The sequence below is a fragment of the Ctenocephalides felis genome, unplaced genomic scaffold (genome assembly GCF_003426905.1).
Source record: "Ctenocephalides felis isolate EL2017-DRISC unplaced genomic scaffold, ASM342690v1 CF-g0.4_SCAFFOLD_01886, whole genome shotgun sequence".
NCBI classification, from domain to species: Eukaryota; Metazoa; Arthropoda; class Insecta; order Siphonaptera; family Pulicidae; genus Ctenocephalides; species Ctenocephalides felis.
Genome location: NW_020538040.1, coordinates 59,958,676 through 59,985,371, shown reverse-complemented (window position 1 = coordinate 59,985,371; position 26,696 = coordinate 59,958,676). Strand labels below are relative to the sequence as shown.

Here is a 26,696-nt window from a genome sequence, read left to right as displayed (position 1 = left end):
ATATTCGTGAATCCATTTGATATGACTCATTTGATTAGACAAAACGTAATCAAATGAAAATAATCAACAACGTACACATGGTATGCTAAATATTGAATTATTTTTTTGCTTTTTATGTTGTTTTTTATCAAATGATAAATTTAATATTAATTGAATAAGCAGGAGATAATTGAATTTGAAAATAATTGTTTGAATGTTATATTATGTTGAATTGTTACTAACGTTTTAAAATGACAGTAATCATTAGAGCGGGTCGATTTGTATGGGTCAATAAAAGTCGGGTAGGCGCACATGATTTTCTGATACTAGGGATCTAAGTAAGATACTTTGCTGAAGAAACCATACCTCTAAAATTAATTGACACGAGAAGTTCCAGCAATTTGCCTCAAGACACGATGCCATGCACAACTAGTTATATTGCATGATTACTAGGGCGGGTCGATTTAAAAGTCACTTAGGCTCATATGATTTTAGTATTTTAGGGATCAAAATAAGAAACTTTGCTGAAGAAACCATATCTCTAAAATGAATTCTGATGTCCCGTGCATTGACCCAAAGATAAGGGCCCCAATCACATCCAAATGTATGTGGTCAACCCCTGGGACGCCCCCTGAGAGGTTTTCCAAAGTTTAACAATTATCTTTGAGTCAATGCACGGGACATCAGAATTCATCTTAGCCATATGGTTTCTTCAGCAAAGTTTCTTATTTTGATCGCCTAAGTGACTTTTAATCATACAATGTGCATGGCATCGTGTCTTGAGGCTGGAACTTCTCGTATCAATTAAAATTTTTCAAAAGCATTGAAATTTTTTGAAAACTTTTTTGAATTTGACTTTTTCGAAAAATTAATTCTTTTTTATATTTCGATTTTTTTTTTGAAAATTTTAATTTCTTTTTCAAAGCAATCTCGCTGCGTAGCTGTTTTAGAGATGAAATATCAAAAATGTAAAGAAATTTTATTCTTATTATTAAAATCTCTATAAAATAAGTGATAATTCGATGTGCATATGCCAGATGATCACATTTTATTTTTAATTTTATATCCTAAAATTTTTTTATCGTATTCTATGGATTTTAGATAATTTTAATATTAAACATTATTTTCAAATATATAAATTTTTATCAAATATCTACTCAATAATACAAATCTCACTTATAGAATCATCTCCACTTCTATTTAATATTACAACTCATTTTTTGTAACAGTGATCAGAACTACATGCGCTTTGAGCTAACTTGCAATTTTAATCTTTCATTTTCTTTGAAGGGGCAACCCAGTGGTTAACCACTCTTCTTTGATATTACTATGTACTATATATTAGACATGTGTGCCAATTGGGTGTGTCGCTGATATAGCTATGCCCGTCTATTATTGTCAATTTATACCTCAACACTTTGAAGAACAATATCTGAATGTAGTTCTTAGGTTTATTCTCTTACATCTTCTTAAAAATCGATTATATATTTTATGTAGATAGAAGCAAATAAATAAGAAAAAATTATGCCCGTCCCAAAGCTTCAATTTTCAAGAGAAACTATTTATCCAACAGAGAACTACTATTTACCAATTTGTGGAATTGCTTGCACCACAAACCAATTAAAACCCCTCGAATTCCCAAATCAGTATTTATAATTTGTAATGATTTATTCAAGTGAGCAGTCCCAAACGGAAACCTTGAACTTGTCACGTTGACACGCGTGCATACCGCACCAACCACGACACTTGAAATTCAGTTGTACGTAGTTATTTTTAGACGATTTCCAATAGAGGAGACCTCAATTACCGGAAGCAACTCTGGTTAAAAGTGAATCCCTAATGAATAGAAATATGTTCGAAATTACGAATATGCGGTTAGGTCGAGTGTTGCGTGTTACACATAAATAAACGGCAGAACTGCGACGGCTGCTGAGGTATCATGTGTTGCGCAAGTATTTTTAGGATAAAGAGATGAGACCCTATTTAAATTTCATTGTGCCTCGGCGCGACGGTCATATCGTATTCGCTACAGCAGATGTGCTCGAACGTGTCGAGCTTATTAGTTTTAACAATTTTTACCAGAGGACGAAAAAAATGAACTGTTATGCGTTGATTACTGATAAAACATTAAAAGTCGACACAAACGAACAACTGGATAGACTGCTCAAAAATAGACTTTGCAGATTATCACTAAATAGACTGACCGAAAACAATACATATTCAGACTGAATTAAAAACAACAGTAATCATTTACAATTTTCACCAAACTTAAGTTATATTAATAGGGCATTAACAGTTTTATATAATACTCATTATCAGTATATAATATTTTTTTAGATGTTGATTTTTTTTATTCGATATAAATTACAAGCTGTCAGTATAGACATTTAGTAATTGTGCTGATAAAATAACATTAATTTTGTTATGAGGCTACCCAGTAGTAGGCCTTATAGTAGTGAAGTTATAGCAAGTTATTTTAAGGCGTATTTTCTTCATTACATTATAGGATTACAGAAAACAAAACAAAAGAGAAAAACGACAATAATAATAATAATAATAATAATAATGACAATAATAATAATAACGATAATAGTAATACTAATCACAATAATAATAAATACTAATAATAATAATAATAAATAATAATAATAATAATAAAAATAGTTACATTCAGTAGTATAGTATAAGCTAACTTAGATGTTGATATTGTTAGAATAATGAATAAAAACTAAAATTTTATTCCATTTGATTTTATTTCTATATTTTGTATTTTTATGTGATCTATCATCAACGTCCCGAAGGAAAAGTCGATCTTGCCGGACCGTTTCTTTATAATTAACTTATATATTTTTTTCGACGATATTTATGAGACGTTTTCTGACGATAGAGATCATAGTCTTAAAGAACATACTCAAATATTAAGGCCCTACGACAAGTCGCTTAATATTAAAAATTTAGCAAAGTTTGAAAAAAATGAGCAGCGCTTTCTTGACTTGAGACAAAATTAGACCTTTTATCAAATTTTTGACAGAACCAATTTCAAAAATTTAAAAACTCATCGCATTAGTTAGTTTTGTGATACCATAGGCTAAGCTGTTTCTTTAGAATTAGCACAAACTTTTTCGTGTACTATTTGGCTAACAATCCTATATCGATTTTGAAAAATTGAAAAACTGTTCGAAAGCTATCATTTAGAAATCGCGCTGATTAGTTTTTCAGGTCAAGCCATTTTTTCGTGATTGATTGATAAAAATAATTCAACGATTTGAATGAACCTTTGTATGGCAATGGAGTACATGGTCTTAACGAACATACTAAAATATTGAAGTCCTGCAAAAAGTTAATCAATTATTTAAAATAATTAAAATTTGAAAGAATTAAAATTAGGCATGTGTGTATTTTTTTCAAAATTGAATAATCTTTGTCAATTTCTCATATTAAGACCCTCTACAGCAGGTATACCTATAAACCACTCATAAATTAATATATTGATTTCTTATTGATTAAGTCGATTATTTAAATATATCGCGAAGTTGCCTTATTGGTAAAATACTACTCACAACTAGTTTATGTTGTTAGATTTGTTTATTCATTAATTGGCTGTATTATAGTTTTTTAACGTCAGTTGCCTTATTTTATAAGATTTTTGTTGATTATTTTACAAAAAAAATTAATATATACTGTGTTTTTCTATAAATTTTTGTAGTTTTACCCGTGTCAAAGAAGAGTCAAATTGAGACCCAAAACGTATGAAAATCATTTTTTTTAGAAATATAATCTAGTTTTTTTTTCTATTATCTGGATAGATGCCTGTTTTAAAAAGTTTATTATATATATATATATATATATATATATATATATGTGTATAGAAGAGTAGATACAGGGAACTGAAAGCTGAATCAAGTAACATGAAGGCAAAAGTTTGTAAAGAAAAATGCACAAAAGTGCACAAAAGTTCAATGATAATGGGAATGGTAAACAAGGGATAGAGAATTATTTATTTGTGGTGGCTCTCACACCATAGACCTGCCTTCGGGCAGACTACTATTTATCATTTATATATATATATATATATATATATATATATATATATATATATATATATATATATATATATACACACAACGTAAACCAAACTGCTTAATTGGTGTCATTAGACATTTATCAGTAACGAAAAAATATCTAATAAATCACACTGATTTTGAATAGGAATATCATATAATTATAATCATAATCTGAACAAACTCTCAAATCTCATTAACATAGTGACCAGCAATCTATTTCAGAATATGTATGTGTTATCTTGGTGCTGAGCTTTGTATTCATCTTTTATTCCACTTATAATAGAAAAATAGTCTTTTATACTCCGTGGCAATAAAAGAATTAACGGGCATGCATAATTCATGACCACTGCTTGGAAATGCTAGGGTTTATTTGAATATTTTTATTGCTATTTTCTTCTCAATGAAATGAATGGACGATCTATGACAGTACAATAACAAGCCTGTTCAAATTTCACTATGACGTACTCATTGGTAACTGGTTTTCCAGAAGGGTTAAATATTAAACTAGACCATTGCTGCTTAAATAAACATTTATAGATGAAAGAGTAAATAAGTATTATTATTTCAAACAATGGAATGAAAATATACGTTGAAAGGCCGTTTTGACCCGCGATCCTAAATTGTATGATCAAATAGTGCGTGTTATATTGTGATAAACCAATTAGAATAGAGAAAAATTCATATACTATGGTAATTGAATTAGACCCAAAAGTTGATTTGAAGCAAATAAAAATAAGCGATGATGATATAATTCTTGATAGTATTTTCGAAAAAGTTAATAAAAATTGACGTTTGTATACCAATCTCATGCGTCTTTATATTATATTATTTTTAACAAAGGGGTATTTGTAACATTGGAAGAGTTGAGATGTTCCGAAAATAAATCTTTCATCTGGTGAACTATTGAATCAAAGGGGGTACACGAAAAAACTGTTTAAAAAACATGGGGGATAAAAAAGTCAGATTCGTAGTCGGAGAGTAATCCTTCGTTTTCAAGCTTGGGAATATGTAAAGTGTAAGTACAAAAGTCGATGATCCTACCCAGATAGTCTAATTTATACTATAAGCCACAATATTTATTCTATAAGATTTCAGATTTTATTAGTATAGCACATGAGTACAAAAAGTGAAAACGTACATCTTTTTTTTTTGAAGTTTTGTGATAAAAGAGATACGCTTGTATCACAATTTTGTGTTTTGAACATGTTCTTTCTCGTTTACGATAAAGATAAAAAATTCTCAAATAATAACTTTGCTCTCTCTTACAGTAATTATAGATACCTAATACATACTGTGATTTCGATATCATATAATAAATAAATACGAATTATTTTTCTTCCGTAATAAGTAATATATGGTCAAATATTCGCATAAGTCAGATACACAAGTTAATACCCGATAATATGTAAGTAATCAAAGATCCACAAGGATTTGGACATACGATCAAGGACAGATCACTAAACAGCAAACAAAAATTGAGAACCATTACAATATTATTTTTCTTACCAACTCTGCTTCTTCAAAAAGATTATGAAGGGGTTGACAACCTCAAATAGAATCATACATTTCTCCCCATTTTACATGTACATATTTTGAGACATGTAGATTTCTTTTTTATGTGTATATTTAACAGAAATCAGTCCTATGAGCTGCTGTGATAACTTTTTTAAAATAACGAAGCCTTACAGATAGCGACCCAAATGATTGTTCAATCTCTATTTGATGAATTTAATATTAAAATTTATGCGATACTAATGATATTTTGATTGATGTATTGCCGGGGGTATCGATATTTTCTAATAGAAACCAGTATCACTGCTACTTGTCGAAGCAGATACCGAACCTGGAGCTTCTAAATAGAAGTCCTTATCTCTAACTGCTAGGACACGGGCAAGTCGTGCGCTCGAAATCGTGGACGAAAAATTGTATCCAAACATACATATATACTACACACATACATCCATTTTTTCTGAGGTATGCCAAAATGTTTAGAAAACCTTTGAAACGTGCAAATGCAAAATTTTTTTTATTTTTTTTTGCGATTACTATAACTTACTTGGTGTACGCAAGTAGTACAAAGGAGATTTAATAATTTATCAAAACATATTTTCAACGAGATCTATATGATAAACTAATAATAAAGTTTAAATCGTGTATAATAACTCGATAAATTCTAATCACGTCATATTATATATCAAAGTGCTTTGAAGCTTTTAGCAGAGTTTGTGTTCATGCACGAAATAATGATTAACCGGAAATCGAACGATGCGGGCACGACCCGCAGTTCTGAAATGAAATTCAGATATTTAAATATATTCATCGTCAAACTCAGGAGTGGTCGCGGCCTGCATGTGGCCCGTAGATCTCATTCCTACGAAGGCATCGTTTTTCATCTGGATAAAGCCATACAAATCTCTAGCAGAAATCGAATTTTAAGTGTAATGCATGTACGATATCATGTTTTCTATGATCTCCAGTGAAAATAGCATTTAAGGGGCATTGCTGCATATAAAATATGAAGTGCAAAAATGCTGTTAGGTATAGTCATAAAATGTCACAACTAGGAAAGGACAACTACTGGGTTGCCTTCCAAACAAGCCATATACACTAATTGTAAGATATCATTAACAATTACTAAACATCTTCATAATACAGTGGTACCTCGACTTACGAGTGACCCAACTTAAGAGTGTTCCGAGATACGAGCCACCAAAAGAGAGATTCGTTGCTTCGACATACGAGCAAAATTCAAGATATGAGCTTTGAGTGATTAAGAGTTTTTTAGAAAAATGTTAACGGCATAATGAAAATATGAAAAATTTCGTCAGATGTAGCAATGATTTTTTTTACCATAGAAATATTTTGACTGTTTTATGATAGTAAATTATTTTATATTCAGAAATTTTAATTATATATTCATATTATAATATCGCGTGGTTACCACATAATTATAATTATGTGGTAACCACGCGAATATGGGTTTATATATGTTGGGTATTTTTTTTTGGTTTTTGTACTTTTACAAAATATTATGCACTTTTATAAACGTGGGTTTGAAAAAAGGGCCATGTGTCTTGAATTAAAATGTGAAATTATTGAAAAATATGAAGATGACGAGAATGTACCACCATATGTACTGCGTTGAAATAGAAGTAAATAGAATTTGATAAAGGGTATAACTCTAGCTTAGGGCCTTACAATAATTTATAAGCAGCTTTCTGAGCTTTAAAAGTTTGTGGATGAAAATCGCCTTGAAAAAGTTGTAACAGTTCGAACATGAGAATTGTTCAACGAAACATGTCTAACTCATTTCCGCAATATCATGTCTGGACAGGGAAAAACAATTAAATTAATACATAGTAAATTTATTTTTAATATTCAAAAAACTTAGCAAAACCACAGTACTGGAACGAATTAACGGCATTTCAATGTATTCATATGGGAAAAAGTGCTTCGAGATACGAGAGATTCGACATACGAGCGTGGTTACGGAACGAATTAAACTCGTATGTAGAGGTACCACTGTATAGGCGATAGATTGTAGTTTTACAAAAAGTATAATGCTTTTGTTTGTTTGGGAAATATGAATGCTATAAAATCGGTCTCAGAGCAGAAAGATGGCACTGACTGCAAAAATTATGATAAGTATGATAAGAAAAGGTTTTACATTAGATACCCAGTTCGGATAGACTGATGTCAAGCAGTAGGGAGGTAGGCTTTCGTTTGAAAATATAGATGGCAATATGTTTTGTAAGTGAAAATAGCCTCTCCCTGGCATTGCAGCATCAAATTAACTAAAATCATCAGTATTAAAAAAAAATCCAATAATTATTATGTATCAAATATAAATAGTTCAATCGTTGGGTTATAACAAGTAAAGTACAATGTGCAAAAACAGAAATGTCAATGTATATTAATAATTTGCTTCAACTAATTGACTGAACATATTTTCTAAATTCAATCATAAAGATCAATCATTTATTTGAAAATAATAACCAAAATGCAAAAATATAAGCAACTAGGTATTATATATAATACATATCAAATATAGTCTACGCATAAAAATGGAAAGTGGTTGATTAGCTGCTGAGTTGCGCTCTCGAGAAAAAAATACTCTTTCAAGATGTAAAACACGTAATTCTGATCGGTCTTAAAATAAAAAAATGTGTAAATTAGCATTATAATTAGCATTAATTTAATGATATCAGTATCAAAACTGTTAAATAAATATAGTTTATAAAAAAAATACATTAAAATTGTCTATTGCATTAACTCTATAGCATTTATCTTGACCACCTCTGACACGAGTATCCTGAATAAATCGAAATATGAGATTCGATTATGATAATACAGATGTCGGACAATGTTCTACATACATACATAACATAATAAGTAGTAAATAGTTACTCGCGTACTACGGGTCATGTGTTCGCGACCCCTCACCTCGATTGTTCGACAAAGCAATACTTTGTTGCTGCGATTCTCAATGGGAAAGTTACCTTCTCGTTAATAAGGAAATAGATAAAATACTTTATTTAGTAATTAACTTCTTTATTTTTAAATACTTTTCTTGGAACATAAAAAATAAAACAGAATGAACTTGGAATGCCTAATGTGAAAAGCATCAGTTTCGATTTTTTGATGATTTGCATGATTTTTGGATGCACAATATAAATGGTACAGGAAGAAATAAATTTGATTTGACACTAAATTCAATTTTACGTTTATAATTAATGCTTATTTAACATTAATTATTTTTGATTTGGCAATTTACTGTTTCGATATGCAATTCCTCCATAAAGCCCCAAGTCCATTTGTAAATGATACTCTTTACTTTTTGTACTTCAATGATTTGAACTTCTAATAAGCTAATTCTGATAACTTCAAGTCAGAATTATGAAAAAGGTGTAGTATAAAGCATATTATGATCTCACTAATATTATAAATTATGAATTAAAAATAATGTGTCTTACACATAGGTTTCACAGACTTAATAAATCTTATTACTCTCACCCTGCGTTTGCAACTAAAACTGCGCTTGTACAATTAATCAACAGTCTTCAAAATTATTCATATAATCAGTAGAAATAATTTAAAGAAAAAGACTTAAAAAGAGATTTTTGAAGTTAAACTTCTTTAGACGCGACTAGGGTGTAAATCTGTAAAAATGATTCGTCGATCGTGCTTGGTCGTTGTGTCGCGTCAGAGCGTATACGTAGTGAAGATAATAAAACAAATGAAAAATCTGTGCCGTGTAAGAAGCGTAAGTTTATTGAAATAATTTGTATTATTCGTGGTTACTAAATATTTTTGGAAATTATTTTTATAGACAAGACAGATACTATAGCTGCTCAAAGAATGAGACTACCGAAACACTAACAGTCAATGAATGTATGTTAATTTTAATTACATGATTAGAGAAAAAAACTGTTCTCGTTCAACGTATGAAGGATCCTGAACGTAAAGTATTACAAAGTTGCATATTTTCATAAATAATGAAGAATGAATTGATATTAGTATTGAATTATTGATGTAAATCTTATTAATCTAATAATTTATCATAATTGTTTTGTGTCCCAACAAGTTTAAACAGTAAAAAACTATATATAAAAAAAAATTGAAACTCTATTGACTTCATAATATGTAAGTGTTGTGGCAGCAAAAAAAATGAAATAGAAAAAAGAGAATCTAGATTTAATAGATGGACCCATGTATTTAGAGTGGTTTTGGAAGCTGAAGAAAAGAATCATCAAGATTATGTCACTGTTATATTATTGGATTAAATACAGATTGATTTCTGATTGCTATGGGGCAACAAATTCAATTTAAAGCTTTTAATTTAATCTCAAACATTCTTCTTGGTTATAATAATAACCATCTATAAAAACATCAACTTTAAAGACATCAAATGAATTAAGAAAATTCAAGATAATATAATGTTCTATAAATAAAAATTTAATTATACCACCTATTTATATAATATATTAAAGACAATGTGTATGCTAGAAATTTAAAAACTGCTTGATATTAAGAAGTGGTATTATCCATATTCATATCCAATTATAGAATAAAATATATATTTAGGTAAAAATTTGTCTTACTAAATTAAAAAATAGATCATTGATATTAGATAAATTCTTATAATAAAAAATCAATGTTAAATAATTAATAAAAAAAATAATTATGAATGTTTCATATAATAATACATTATAATTCATATGCAAAAAAATAATATTTATAACAATATTAAAATAATTCAATGTAATATACCTTCAAATTTGTTATTATCATGATAAAATTTAATTTTCCAAAAACCTACATAAAAATTCTGAACCCCGTGTCGTTGAGGATGCGACTGTGAATCCTCAAATATTCATTCCATGCGTTTCGTTTTTATTTATTACTATTAATCATGGCTAGGAATAAAAAAGTAAATGGGTACGAGCTAGGGATGAAAAGATTCGTTGTAAATGATTCTATACATCGATATTTTTATTTACATATATAATAATTTGACATCAACTGTGGTGGTTACATGTCCAAATGGTCACTAGATAGAATTCCGGCACGTTCTGTAAAAATGTGAATATGTGATTATATGAGATTGTGTATGGTCAAGACAATCTAGAGAAAATTGATAGAAATGAGCGGAGTAAATAAAATACTGGAAAAAAAGATTACTACAGATAATCAGATAATTTTTTGAAGTAAAACTTCTTTAGGCGCGACTAGGGTGTAAAACCGTACAAATGCAACGGAAGTGCGTTACGGCCGAGTCGAGTGTCAATGATTCGTCATTCGCTCTCGATGATATCATTTCTATACGGGTCGATTGTGATTAGTCGTCGTGTATGTGAATAGAGATCTATCGTTGTATGCGCACCGGCATCAACGTTGTATGCGTACCGATATCAACAAGAAAATCGGCATAGATAAATAAACATTTTAAAGTTACATCGTAGTACAAGTCTTGAATTAATGAAAAATGCCTGAATCAGAAGAATATTTTAGCCTGTTCCGTGAAAATAATATAACAAATTAAACATTTGTTCCGTGAACTAATCGTAAGTTTATTGGTTCGAAATTATGTCTATATTATTCGTAGTTTCTATAAATCTTTGAAGTTATTAAAATGGAAAATGTTTGTTAGGCAAGACAGATATTACAGCTGTTCAAAGAATGAGATTATATCGCCAGCGAAAAAGTAAAAAAATACAAGCAGTCAATGGATGTATGCTAATTTTAATTACATAAAGTTCTTCAAACACAATTATTACATGATGATTGGAGTTGCGAAAACAATATTTGTTTAGGCATTGTTTAACATAATCCATTGTGTGATATTATACATATTTTTGAAATTTATAATTTGTCATTATATAAATGTGTATAATGATTGACACTAATAAATATATGCACCACGAGTGTTACCATATTACTAATAAACATTATTCAAAATTGTTATATGATGTATCTATTTTTACTTAAATGTCATCTTGTACAGTAGCAAATAAGTTTTACTTCAATCGCGTATGAACCCAACGAGCACTCTTTTTTTTTCAAATCTTAAGTTTAATAGTTAAAAAAAATCATATCGCGTTATAAAATTTTAAAATTACCTTGGAACTCCCATGTATCACCGCCCAAAATACAAATTAATTCACAACACTAGTATCGATGTTTATTCAAGTTTCTCTCAACCCTAGCACATACACATTAAATTATTTGAACGTGTCAAAATATGCGTATTTTAGTTTGAAATACTAACACATGGAACGAACCTAAATCGAGCTGATGCATTGCATTGGGCTTTCTGCGGAGGATTTAACATTAGGGTGCAAACATGTGCGTCATGCTCAACACGTATAAAAAACTCAAATGCGACCCAAGTATTATTGCAAAATGTAGGTCTAGGTAACAATATAATTTTACATGGACTATAGACCTTATGCACCTATTCAATGTCATGTGAAAAATATAATAGAATTTGTAAAAGAAAAAAAGAAAATAAACCAAACTACTTTTAATATTGCAAAGTACTAAATTATAGTTGGCTTGACTGCTAGTGCTAATACTATCAGCACTAATAGGTGCCTATTACCCTAATATATATATTACCTCTATCTATTTATATATTTATAAATATATTACCTCTATCTATTTATATATTTATAAATATATTACCTCTATCTATTTATTGTTTGATTTAAGTCTTTAAGTTGTCATATTTTTTACTTATTTTAGTAATTAATAATTTTTTTAGTTATTCTAATAATATTAATAATTTCATTTTTAATTACTAAGTGTTATAACATATTTCTCTATAAGTGTTGCTCGTATTTTAGAATATTTATTCAATTAGTTGGAAAACAGGAATATATATTTAAGTAATTAAAAACTATGAATAAAATAATATAAATGAATATAAATAATAAAAATAATTTTAATATAGTATAATTCACACTTATTAATACCGTGAAATGCACGTAAATTCTTTGTAAAACCATTAGGTTTTATTTGGTGTAGGGTAGAGCGGGACTTTAAGATAAGAATAAAAAGGTTCACCGCCAATATCTTAAAACCAAATGAAGTTAGGAATTTTTTAATAACAATATTTGAAAGTAAAGGTGAAAAGATAAGTAATCAGCCATCGACTTATATCAAGCAACTTCTCTATCGACAAATAAACAGCAATGTTTTGAAATCTGTAACAAAATTATATTCTTTCGTAGTTAGTTTTTTTAGTTGTGAGCACTGTTGTTTAGCTTACGAAACCTTGATATAATATTTAAGTATACGTTATATAACAGATTCAATAGATGTTTTTATATAACCTTTATAAAAGCTTACATATGGGTGGTGTAAAAAGGGTCAACTAAAACTTTATCCTGGCAAAGGTATAAGTGAAAGAAAATAGTAAATAAAAAAGTAAATAAGATTAGAAAAAGCCATTTTAAAAGAGATAATTTAAATTAATTGTTATTTCAACTCTGCTGATGCATATTTCTAAAAAAAATACCAGATCAAGGTTATATACAGTGTTATCTTTGTAAAAAATGTGCCCATGAAATTTATATGTTGCATTGGTTGAATGAAGTAGCTATTATTTTGTAAAATCCCTTTAATTTTAAAATTATGACGTTAGATCTGTTTGTCCCCTTCCAGTCCTTTTTCACCCAGCCTATAGGGTAAAAAAGAACAGATGACAAATTTTGGGAAAATAGTGAAAAAACACATTTCTATAATTAGGAATTAACTGGGAATTTTATTGAGCATAGTTTAATAGTTGTTTATTTGGTACGTGTTATGTGTTGTGATGTAGTTCATTTGGTTTATACATTATAATTACTTAAAGTCAAATTGGACCTTTGTACCCCGCCCTACTCATTGCTATTTTTAAACGATATAATACGTAAGAACGCTGGCAAGTAGGAAGTGCTTTAATTCTAAAATTCTTATAATAAATAATATATTTACCTAATATTGTTAAAAATCCTTAAGAATGACTTCGGTTGATATTATTATTAAATTTTCATTATCAAATTTAATTATGATCAATTACACCTTATTATGTTTATAATTAATTAAATAATTAAAATCAAATGACTGTTTCGTAAAGCTCACATTCGTTTGATATCAGCATATTTTTAGACAAAATAATTTTATCAAACGCATTTTTGCTTGTGCATAATTAAATACGCTCAAATTAAATTAAAATAAAGTTATATTAATTTTAAAACGTATATTTAATTAAACGTAATTAAATTTCATCAAATGTTGTTCGAAATTATTTAAAAATGATATAATAATTATGTATAATTATATTTGCATGAATATGAATGTCAGTGCTTTAGATATTACTTTGTTTTATTACTCACATTCTACATGATCCATATAATTTGCTTTTCTTGACATTCCTCTTCGTCTTCCATGAGTAATATAAACATTGCATATTAATAATTAATGACATTCAGAAAATGCAAATATTATGAATCATAGAGTGCGATATAATCTATTTCATTTAGCAATAATTTTAAAAAAATAGTCGAATATAGTTTAATATGTACAAATAAGAAGTATTACAATTATAATAATTAACTTCCCGTAGGGTAAGTTATAGTAATCGCAAATAAATCAAAATTGAAAATTTTTATATATCTTTACGTTTCAGAAGTTTCTGCACATTTTGGCATACCTTAGAAAAAATTGATGTATGTGTATGTGTGTGCGGATACAAATTTTTGTCGACGATTTTGCAAACGCGGATCAACCGATTTGAATAATTATAAAAACATTCGATTCCTATTGACAAGGAGAGGGGCTGATTAGATTTTGGAAAAGGCAGGTCTAATCGTTTCGGAGATACGGGACAAAAAGTGCCAAAAATGGTATTTCAGTTTTTGAGATAACAGAGCGTCCGATTTAAATAATTGAAAAATCATTTTACTTGTATTGACAAAATGAACAACTGGTGAAATTTTTGTACAAAAAATTTAACAAAATTTTGTACAAAAAATCACTAATTCAAATGTAAGTATCGCCAGGTTTGAAAACGATAAACTTAGCGTTGTGAGGAAGCAAGAAAAATATTGTAATATTCTATGAAACAAGCTTCACACCATGTTAAATCCTAATATGAAATTCTTAATGGGTTCAAACCCAAACCCTTCCTCGTTTAGGAACAAGGCATAACTCGTTAAGCCAGCTCGTCCTGAAATGGGTCCTTAACCACTTAAGATATAGTTCGTTCGTTGTTGACCAATTTCACTAGATGTTGTATAACTCGTGTTTCGGGTTAAGTTTTAATTCGTCCCTTGGCGGTCATGAAAACAACGACATTTGAACCTGGATACTTGCCATTTGAAACATCATAAATAATTCATAATTGAAGCACTGAATAATTAATTATAAATGATCATTTATTTTATCTAATCTGTTAACGAAAGATAACGAAATGATGTCTAAAATATGTTCTTTAACCTTTTTGCTACAAATGTCGTTTATGGACGACATGCTTATGATGTGATGTGTGTATGGATGTCGTCCATGGACGGCATGTTGTGTTTGCGTTTGCTTAAAAATTCATCACTATTGAGCATTCTAGTCTTTTATTGCAATTTTTAGTTCGTTAGAAGCGCAATTTTCGATTTCTGAACCCATTTTTACAGATAATCTTAGTAATATTTTAAAATATATCGATGTGCTTATCCGTTCAGTAGTATTCTCAATTTAAAACTGAACGCTATTAGAAAGCAAACCTTATGATTGCTATTTTGATTGGAACTTTGCAGCAATTTCTCAAATTTGCTATTGAGAAAATATCACCATCCACGTTTCCAAGTGAAATCCGATGTCACTTCTGCTTTATATCAGACTGTCTAAGACAGGTATCGGATCTTCTGATTGAAATCTCATTGCTCCACTCACTACTTTACGGAGAAGCTCTATTACTAAATTCTAAAAGCTATTTTTGCACTCAAAATATAATTCACATTTTCTGCAAACCAACAGTACACCATCCATATCTTTTCGATGCGTTAGCCAAAAAAATGATCAAACGGTTTTCTAAGCCCACAAGAAAATTTTTGCATTAACAGTCCGTCTTGATATGTTTAATTTTTATTACTCAGTATCTATAATTTAATTATATAAAATATTAAACCATGATTTCTAGAGACGCCTATTCATATTAGAAAAGAATCTAGATCAGAATTTCTTCCAATCCACCTTTCATATTTCTAATGTTGCGTTATTTAGACAAGTGAGTCATATTAGAAAGGGATCCCTGCATAGCTTTACTATTGACAAATTTCAAAATTTATGATTATTAGATGCAAGCAATTGTATTATAATTACTAGTCACACCGACAAAAGCGCAGATAAACAGATATACATAAAAACAATTCAAATTTCAAATAATATGCATTATTCAAACGAGGTAATGAATACAATTGGTGGAATATATTGACTTATAAGGTAACATTAGATTATTTATGCATTGATTGTATTTTTGGGCTTTCATATCTAAATGAGGTCGCCTGAAATTTAAAAAAAATTGAATTTTGAAACTTAGAAATTATAATTATTTGTATACTTCAGAGTGTATTGAAATGAGTTGCTCATATACATAAACAAAAAAATATAAAAATTAGAATATATCAAATTCAAAATCAATGAAACATTTTTAAAACTTCAATATTGAAATAATAAAATTGGAATGCCTGTAGAGACCCAACAGTTGGCATATACTATATAGCAACATAAGTACCAATGCAATATCTCGTATACTATTGTGTAGAGTTTGTAGCTGAATTTAAACAGAGAATAGAAAAAGTAAAACCAATTTTCCTTTGCATTGTTCCCAATATATAGGGGTTATTCCTACCCTCGATATTCACAAAAGTAATTGCTTGCAGAATACAGCGGTGTAATCAATCCATATACCGTAATCGTTTTTCCTAATAAATTTTCTGCCAACAATGCATTTAGGTTCGGCGGAGAGATATAAAATAACAGCTAGTAAGACTTTTAGTATGAATAAATAAGATTCAATAGTTCAATTTATTAATATTTTTTTAAATTTCTTCGATTATTTGAAAGTACAATTCTTCCGGTAAATAATGGAAGCTAAATTCCAGTAGTTACAAACATGTTAGTCAACAGCAAAAAAACTTTAGATGGCGGATCCTTCAGTTTAAAATTTACAAAATATTTACAAAAAATTGTATTAGAAGTAAGAAGGAAGAAAGAAGTTTAGTTTAGAAGATGAGAAGAACATATTGAGAAACAAGAAGAATAAAAATCAGTAGAAAGAAAATTGAATGGAAGATTAGGATATAAGAAGAGATAGTATATATATGATGAATGTATAAGAAATATATATGTAAGAATTGTATAGAATATGATGCAAAATAATATGAATAATGTAGGTCGCTAAAAATGCTGTAAAGCGGAGGCCAATAATTTTTTTTTTTTTTTTTTTACAAAACTTTAAATGATAATGAATTAAAGCACTACTTCCAGTGTATTTGAACACACTAATTAATAACAATAAATAAAAAAGCAGTAGTTTAAATATCATAAATCTCATTTTTTCCTACGAGTACATTATATAATTGAAAATATATCATTTAAAATAAATATTATTATCTCATTAAGTCAGATGGGAATGTTACATGCCAGATAAATATTTTTATTTAATAAAAAAAATACATTGAAAAAAAGATTGGGATGACTGTATAGTAAAACGATTGCTTGGAAATACGTGATGATCATTTAGATACTAAATGAGCAAGATGATGTCTTTTTGTCTTTTGACAGTAGTTATAGCATATTCCAATGCTTACTTACTATTATACTAAGTTATAGAGAATAAAATCCAATTGTTTGGTAATCGGAGGACCAGAGTATCACAAGATTCTGAAGTTCTTCATAAGTAAGGTCATATTTTTTTATAAGTAAGGATCATATTTTTTTAAGTCAAAACCGGGACGGAAACTATTAGTTATGCTAATACGGACTGAGGGGAGAGCTATATGCTAAATAACTTAGAAACGATTTTAAAATAACAAATGCTATTTAGGGATATAATTAAAAAACTTTTTACTTTTTTTTAAATTAATCAATTTTTTTAAATCAGATTTACGAAACTTTTAGTAAGAACTTATTATTCATGTATAATGTACATGTAATAATGTTTTATCTATGATATTATAATATACTCTACACTTTTTATCTATATGCTTTTTCGCCTTTAAGCCTTGTATAAAATGCTGTTCATTTTTCTTCGAAATTAATTTGAAAAAAAAGCACTTGTTCGTTTGTTTTCATAATTTCTGTTAAGTTACCTATTAATTATCAAAAAAAACCGGGACAATCTGGAATAAAAAATCTAAATCTGGGACAAATATTGTTTCTGATAAAACCCGGGACACAAGAAGAAAATCCGGGACTGTCCCGGCCAAACCAGTACGTATGGCAATCTTATTTATAAGTCATATAAAAAAAATAAAACAAAAACATATGGCCAATCTAATCATGTCTTGTTATATGCACTTTGCTAATTTTGAAATACTGAAATCTTAGAATAAATTTTGATTTCATGAGCTTTGTGCAATATGCAACAAACTGCAGTTTGTAAAGCAACAATGTCTGAAGACTTTTAGATCATTAATTAAAAAATAGTTACCATCATTCATGTTTTGCCAATTTTATCAAAAATTTATAAAAATATATCATATTAAAAATTGACAGAACAAAGGCATTAAAATATTTATCACTTCATATGGCCAATCTAATCATGTCTAGTTATATGTACTTTGGTAATTTTGAAATACTGAAATCTTAGCAGAATAAATTTTGAATTCATGAGCTTTGTGCAATATGCAACATAATGCAGTTTGTAAAGCAACAACACTTGAAGACATTTAGAACATTCATTAAAAAATAGTAACCATCATTTATGTTTTGCCAATTTTAGATAAAATTTCCAAAAATTTTATCATATTAAAAATGTTGAGAAACAATTGTAAAGTTGGAATGGCGTGTTAGTTCATAAATCTGCAGAATGATACATCTTCCCCACAAAACCATCAGCGCTACGTCTAAATACACATATGGCAACGAAGGCTCAAATTCCCCATTTAACAACATCCACACACGCCACGACCACTAAATTACTAAGGGCGAGTATAGTATTAAACTGCTCAACATTTATATTAAATTTGACGACGATATTTACTTATAGATAAGTAAGTCCATGAATATTTAATGTTGATATTTATGATTTCTGTAACAAAAGCTCATGAATAAGAAGAGGAGACATATACTTCAATCTTACAGATTTAATGCCAATCAACAAGGAATTATCTCAGAGACTGGCAAACATACTTGCAAACTTTTCTTATAAATATGCACTATAAATGGTTTTGTTGTAACTTCAAATTTTTTTTAGCAAATAATTTCGGCAGAGATTCCCATGATTTCATATTTGTAATAACATATGAATAAATACAACCTGAAAACTGAAAATAATCAGAAGGGGCACTGCAATGTGATAGAAAGATAATGATGTGTCATATTAAACTTCCCTGAATTGATATAAGTAAACTTCTCTGAATTGAATGGTTCCATTATTAATAATATGTCAGATCATGTTGAAACTAAAATAACTAGATGTAAGTGGCATTTTGATTTAAGACAAGTTCCAAACATTTCTCTATATGTGCATATATTCGACTTAATAAGAATTAAGATTTAGCAACTTTTAAAATTGTGATGATATAATTTTGAAATTTTGACATCACTCATTATTCCAATTTCTTATAATTAAACAACTTTTCGTAGGTCTATAGGGTGTTCTTAAAATTATAAATCCTATCATCATACAAAGTTTGATAAACATCGCAGAAAAATAAGACACAATTACGAAGAAACAGGCCGGCACACACAAACTTTTTGCAATTTTGATGACGAACGATTCAGAATCGCTTGAAACGTCGAGAAAACATAAAATTAGCAAATTGGATTTTCTGGCAAAATAAACGGAATAAACGTTAAATAATATTATTTAACGGAAGTTAAATAAATGATGACGAAATAAGCATGAGTTATGTTAATGAAAGTAAAACTCTTGTTAAAATAGTCAAATTAAAATATATACAAAAAGATGATTCATTACATACATAATGTAAAATTGTTTTTGATTTAGAATGACTTGAAGCGTAGAGTAAACGAAATCAGCAAATCGTATTTTCTGGCAAAAACAAATTTCCCTTTCGGGAAGTTAAAAAAATGAAATAAGCATGAGTTATTAATGTAAGTGAAACTCTCGACACATAGACTCTTGACAAATAAATATTTATACGAAAAAAATATATATTATATTAACTTAAAAAGTAATATACTTTTTTAAAACATTATACGTAATTCAAAATACTAATAAAGAATTTAGTGTTAAACCAAATATCACTTAAAATAAATATTAGAAAATGTAAAATTTTCTAATTATTAGTATATAGAAGAAAATCTAAAAATGATGAAAAAGAGCTATATATGATATAATGGGTAGGACTGCCTTAGAAGGCAGGTCCGTCAGCTGAGTTAAACTCCAACTCAATTCAGGGAAGAAGTAGTGTGAGAGATTTCCCATTGCCATTTCACACCGCTATGCCCAAAATGGTATATTATCAATTGGAGGCATGTTTTTGATCTATATTTTCAAGTAAAAATGGACATCGCTGTTGCACGATGTCAAGTAGCGGAGTTCAATATAACGACCCCGTCCGATGTTGTCCGATGTTGCCCGATGTATGCTAAATGAAAACGATTATGTCATTGGTCAAATCGCAGAGCTTTTCATCGATAATCATTAATGAAGTATTGACTATTGACTATTGACTATCGACTATCGACTATTGGAAATAGGAGGAGTATACCGTCTATCAGAATTCCTCGAACAGATGTTATCTTGTATGACAATTGTCACGTTTCCATGTGTGGTATTGTGACGAGGATGATTTGCATATTGACATGTAATGACTACTTTTGATTTATTACCTATTTAGTTTTGTAAGCTTCATAATGCAAATGCATTGGAAGGCGGAGGATTATAAATCGTTTTATTTTAGGAATTGATTTGGAAATTTAGATTCTGAACATTTTAAATGAAATTCCATTCACACTGATTTGGATTGAACACATACAAGAAATATGTTAGATTTTTTTCGGATTTTCGCAAAATTGTAAAAAAATTAATTTTGAAAATTTATTATTATATATGTTATTTAAAGCAAAAACTACTTCTAATGAGGTAGTAAACATTTTCTCATTTTTACATCTCGTGCATATGATAATAGTACTGTTATTTCTGCATTTTATTGAAAAAAATTCAATTAATGAATTAGTGAACTTGATAAATCGTCAAACGGTATAATTAGTGGAGTATGATACATTATAACTATTAATTAACAGCTTCATCAATAGTCTAATAATATAATAAGCTGCTGTAAACCTAATTTGACAAAAAAAGGTGATAACTGAATTGTATATTCTAATTAAATTTATACAGCAAATCAGTGATTTCTAACCATTTCGTACTAAACTCCCCTGTTTTTTATAAAACTGTTCGGACGTAGTTTCGTTTTATTATATTGGGCATGAAGGTGACAATCTTCATGGCATTAAGCTTTTACGCGAAATGGTTGCTACTCCTGGTAGAGGAGTTAGCAGAGAGTTTAATGGAACGATTGTCCACTTCTAAAAGTAAAGTCCGCGAAACAACATGTATAATAAATAATAAATAAATATATCTTCTTTCATTATAACTTAGTGACAAATCAGTGATTGTAATAAGAACTGCAACAAATACATAATATACAAACAAATGATAGTTTAATACAGTCCACAGCTACAAGGATTAAATTATAACCCAACAACCTGAGTTAACAAAGGAGAGCTTTTAAATAATAAATTCTATAATTACGTGGCGAAAAACCAAAACTTTATTGCAAATTTTGTAATGTTAAACCATTACAAAATTTGCAATAAAGTTTTTTTTAAGATTTAAACATCCAAGAATCCTAGTATTAAATTTATAAAAGAAAGTTGTTATATATTTTAAGTTTTTTTTAAAAGATTTTCTCTAAATTATTGACTTCCTAATCTCTTTGACTAGTGAGTTTGTCTTACAGATGATAACTTTTTTTTGATAAGAACAGCTATTCTCAGAAAGCTCTTAAAAATTCGATTAAACTTCCTAATCTATTAAATTCGAAGGGTAACATTGTATATTTTAGGCAATGACCAGTCTAGTTAGATATCAACAGATGTTAAACATTTAGGCGCATAAAAACCTCTAAAACGTAGAATTCAGGTATAATGTTTGATAAAAAAGGGTACAAATGATGAGAAACTTTTGACTTTTTATGGTAGTGTGTAATAAATATAAAAAAGATACATTCGGATGTTAGATAATAAATATTTATATATATATATATATATATATATATATATATACTCGTATATATATATACTCTTTTAGTGAACTAAAATTTAGTAAAACAGAAAGTCATTGCAAGTGTAATGAAAATCATTTTCTTTTCAATTTTTGTTCAATAGCATTTTGCAATCATAAATATCGAAGTCTTCTAAGATGTCTAAACTAGTTTCCTCTACGAGGTGTGTTCAAGAAAAAAAATGATGACCGTTACATGTTTCGCGGACAAATGTACATTCTATTATTAATTTTTTGTTGTTATTTTGGCATATATGTCTTGAACCATAACAGTTTCAATTAAACGTATTTCGTTGTACGGTTTATTGTGTTTGTGTTCAGCGATTTTTTAATATTATAAAAAATAGAACAAAGAATTCACGACTTGCCAATAACTAGTGGTGTATGGCATTGTGCCTTAAGGCAAATTGCTGAAACTTCCCGTACCGGAACGCAATGTTCAAGAAATATTAAATGTTTTCAAATAAATTAGATTGATAAAATACTGTTGTAAGACTATTTATAAGAATTATATAAACTAAATTACAAAGTTAAAATTATTTATTTAAAGTATATAAGTGAGCTTTAGAACTTTAGCCAGAATTCAAATTAAAATCTGAAAATATTTTTTTCAATATACAAAAAAATATATATATAAAAATAATTTTTTTCCAAAAGCAATCGTTTTGTCAAAAAATTAAAAAAAAATAAAATAAGTTTTTTTCCAAAAGCAATTGTTTTGTCAACACAAGCAGAAAGTTTTTTGAATCATTCAAACCAGATGCTTAGTTCTCTCAAAAACTGCCATTTTTTGTACATTTAGCATTGTATCTTTAAAATGGCTGGTCCTGCCTTTGCCAAAAACTAATCATCACATCTCCCTATCAATAGGAATCGAATGTTTTTTGAACCATTCAAATCGGTTGATCCCTGCGCCCGAAAACTTGAGCGAAAAAATTATGACACACAAAACACAAAGCACACATCGATTTTTTTGGGGGTATGTCAAAATGTTCAAAAACCACTGAAACGTGAAGATATGCAAAAATTTTCATTTTCAATTTGCGGCCCATTACTAAATCTTACCCTACGGAAAGTTAAAAAAGTAAATGAAGGTAAATAAACAAAATACCATATAAATAAAAAAAACTGATAATAATAGATTTTATATATTATTAATAATAATATAATAATATAATATTAATTAATAATAATAGATTTTATATATTATCAAAACCTTAGTACCAAAAGCTTGTTGTGATGACTTTTTAATGACGTGACTTTAAATAGCAACACAACAGTTGGCCTATCTCTTTATGATGAATTTAATATTAGAAAAAGTACTATAACTCTTTATTGGCTGCAGCAATCCTGGGTAAAGAATATTTACACTTGAAAACATATGTTATATACTTCCAAGTGAAAACCATTAAAATGTCACTACTGCTTGACATCAGGCTGTCCGAGTCGGGTATCAAACCTGTTACCTCTGATTGAGAGCACATAATTCTAACCACTAATCCACGGGAAAGCAAATGGTAATAGATATGAAGAAAATAATACTAAGATAAACAATATTGGTGCCGTGTTTCGGTTTCAATGAACGAACTGTAAACATTTGACAAACACAACAACAAAAATTTATAATCAAAACATGAAATGGTTACCACATTTTGAACTTCTCTTTTTTACATACGTATTTTTTACATGTCTGCCGATTTCTTCTTTAACATCAAATTAAAAAACAACTAGTCATGCATGGCATCGTGCCTTAAGGCAAATTGCAGAAACTTTTCGCACCGAGAAAATTAAAATTTAAAAAAAAAACTGACAAAAATGAGATGAGAACTTTTTTTTTTTCAAAGCAATCGTGCAGCGTCCCCGTAGAAATGTAAGTGATATTAATTATACTTATTTTTAAAATATCTATAAAATATCTGATAATTTGATGTGCATATGTCTGATGATCATTTTCACCACCAAAAGCATACTTTTTTTCGATTTACACTCGATATCCGAAATCGCTCGACCTGCCTCCCTAAAACTTTCATCAGTTCTTCATTTTGTCTATACAAGTAAAATGTTTCTTGAATTATTAAAACCGTTTTCTCAAAAACGAAAAAAAACAACAAATTATTGCATTTCAGTCGTGAAGACTACAGAAATTTTAAATGAAATAACAATACCTAATATTCATATTACAGCTACGATCATCAAATGTTTACCACGAACAAAATATTTTCATAAATACGTTTAAATTTTTATACAGAATTGGAAATTAGAGCACAGTAGTTTCATATTTCAGCGGATGTTTGGGTTTCGTTTCTTCAATGTTTTTTTTATGTCAAAAGATTCCCTTCTGGGCACATATTTTCAATTATAGCCTGGTTCTCAAGTTTTGCTGATGAAGAAAATCAAGTTACGGCCACTTAGAGGTTATTAGTGCCATATTATCTATAATATTAAGTAGAAACTAAAATATGTGTTCTGATGATAGAAATAGGGATTTTGCGAAAAGGTTGCGCAAATTGCATTTATAAGTGATGTAGGGTGATATAAAGGCGATGTTTAAATGATGTTTTTGGCACATAAAATATTCCATTAAATTGAGTATCTTCATATTTTCTATTTAAAAAGAATTTTTAACTAAAGATCAAATATTTAATTAAATGAATAATTTAAAGATAGAAAAACGATCATTTAGGTTTAATATATATTTTTTTTCGGTTTAGAAAATAGTTGTAAGTTTTTTATTTACCTGCGTGGTAAAAAAGGACTCCTGGGGATGAAAAACTTGTTCAAAGTAAGAATGTAAAATTAAGAGATTTAATTTATTATACAAGTTAGTCATTAGTTATATATATATATATATATATATATATATATATAGTTTTGTCGACGTTGAAACATATTAGAAAAAATCTGTTCACACACACACACATACACACACACATACACGCGCGCGCACGCACACATACTTTTTCCAAATTTGGTCTCAATCGATTCAGAATGGCTTGAAACGTCGAGAAAACAAAATTAGCGAATCGAATTTTTTGATGAAAACATTAAAGGAAGTTAATAAATTGCAGCTTATTCGTCGAATTGAGAAAAAGTTAATATAGAAACAATTCTTTATTATACGTTTCGACACTCAATTTGTGTCATGATTCAGCAGTCAAACCCAGAAAAATACAAAAAAATGGTGCATAAAAAATTGTTTAATGAAAACGCACATAATAACTGTTCATTCCAATATTATTTCTGCTGGAGGCAGTAAGTTTTTTTTAACTTCCCGTAGGGTAAGTTATTATAATCGTCCAAAAATCGAAATTGAAAATTTTTACATTTCTACACGTTTTGAAGGTTTCTGAACATTTTGGCATACCTCAGAAAAAAGGGACGTGTGTGTGTCAAAAAAGGAACGTGTGTGATACAATTTTTGGTCCACGTTTTCGGGCGCACGGATCAATCGATTTGAATGGTTCTAAAAACATTCGATTCCCATTGATAGAGAGATGTGCTGATTAGTTGATGGGTTGATTTTTGGCAAAGGCAGATCCAGCCGTTTTGGAGATACGGAGCAAAAAATGTAGAAAATAAAAATCGAGTTTTTGAGAGATCGGATTTGAATGATTCAAAAAACATTCAATGCGTAATGACGGGGAGAAGTGGTGATTAGTTTTTGGCAACGCAGGTCCAGCGGTTTCGGAGATACAGAGCTAAATGTGCAAAAAATGGCAGTTTTTGAGAGACTAAGCGTCCGATTTGAATGATTCAAAGAACTTTCTGCTTCTTTTAGCAAAATAATTGCTTTTGGATAAAATTTTTGTTGCAATTATTTTTTCAAAACTATTTTTTTTGTATATCGAAAATAATTTAGATTTTAATTTTAATTCTAACTAAAGTACTAATATAATTTAAACAAATAATTTCAACTTTGCAATTCAGTTTATATAATTCTTATAAATATTAGACTATGTTACAATATTTAAAATAATCTATTTGAAAACATTCGATATTCCTCGAACATTTCGTTATGGTACGGGAAGTTCCAGCAATTTGCCTTAAGGCACGATGCCATACACAGTTATCGAAGTCAGTTGGAATCAGTTTGGATTGAATGTTCGGAAGACAAAAATAAATAAATTTATGAAAAAATCCAGGAGTCATCAATCAAATATATATACAATCAAGTATATATATTATGCTTATTTTTAGAATAATATTATTAATGATTAATTATATATAATTTCTATATATTAATATAATATCGTACAATACAACAAATTATTATAAACAAAATATTTTAAAAATTGTCCAAACTTACCAAACTCTGTCATTCCATGTACCATTGTAACAATTTGAAATACACAATTTATGAACTATCGTTTAAATCATATTCACTATTCACTTTTACAAACACCAATCATTTTTTTTCTAATTTTTTAATAATTAACACAGTAACAACGACGATCAAAATGAAATGAATTCGTCCATGCAAATGCAAGAAACGTGCGAAACCGAATTCGACAACCGAACGCACGCCGCACACCGTCCTTCCCTACCGAAAGTAAACAACAAACTGAAACGATCAACGATCAAGCGAACTGGCGAACATCAACTTCGCCATGCGAGACGACGGAGGACGGAGGTACTCTGTT

General features: G+C 28.8%; 1 protein-coding gene across 1 annotated transcript in view; it reads right to left on the bottom strand.

Moving 5' to 3' along the window:
* Positions 1 to 26,471, bottom strand: part of LOC113377953 — a 191,741-nt gene extending 165,270 nt beyond the window's left edge. Inside the window, exon 1 of the mRNA XM_026618421.1 lies at positions 26,363 to 26,471. Within this exon, the coding sequence (XP_026474206.1) occupies positions 26,363 to 26,387 (25 nt within the window). The 5' untranslated portion in view covers positions 26,388 to 26,471. The remainder of the gene's footprint in view (positions 1 to 26,362) is intronic.
* Positions 26,472 to 26,696: the final 225 nt, after the last annotated feature.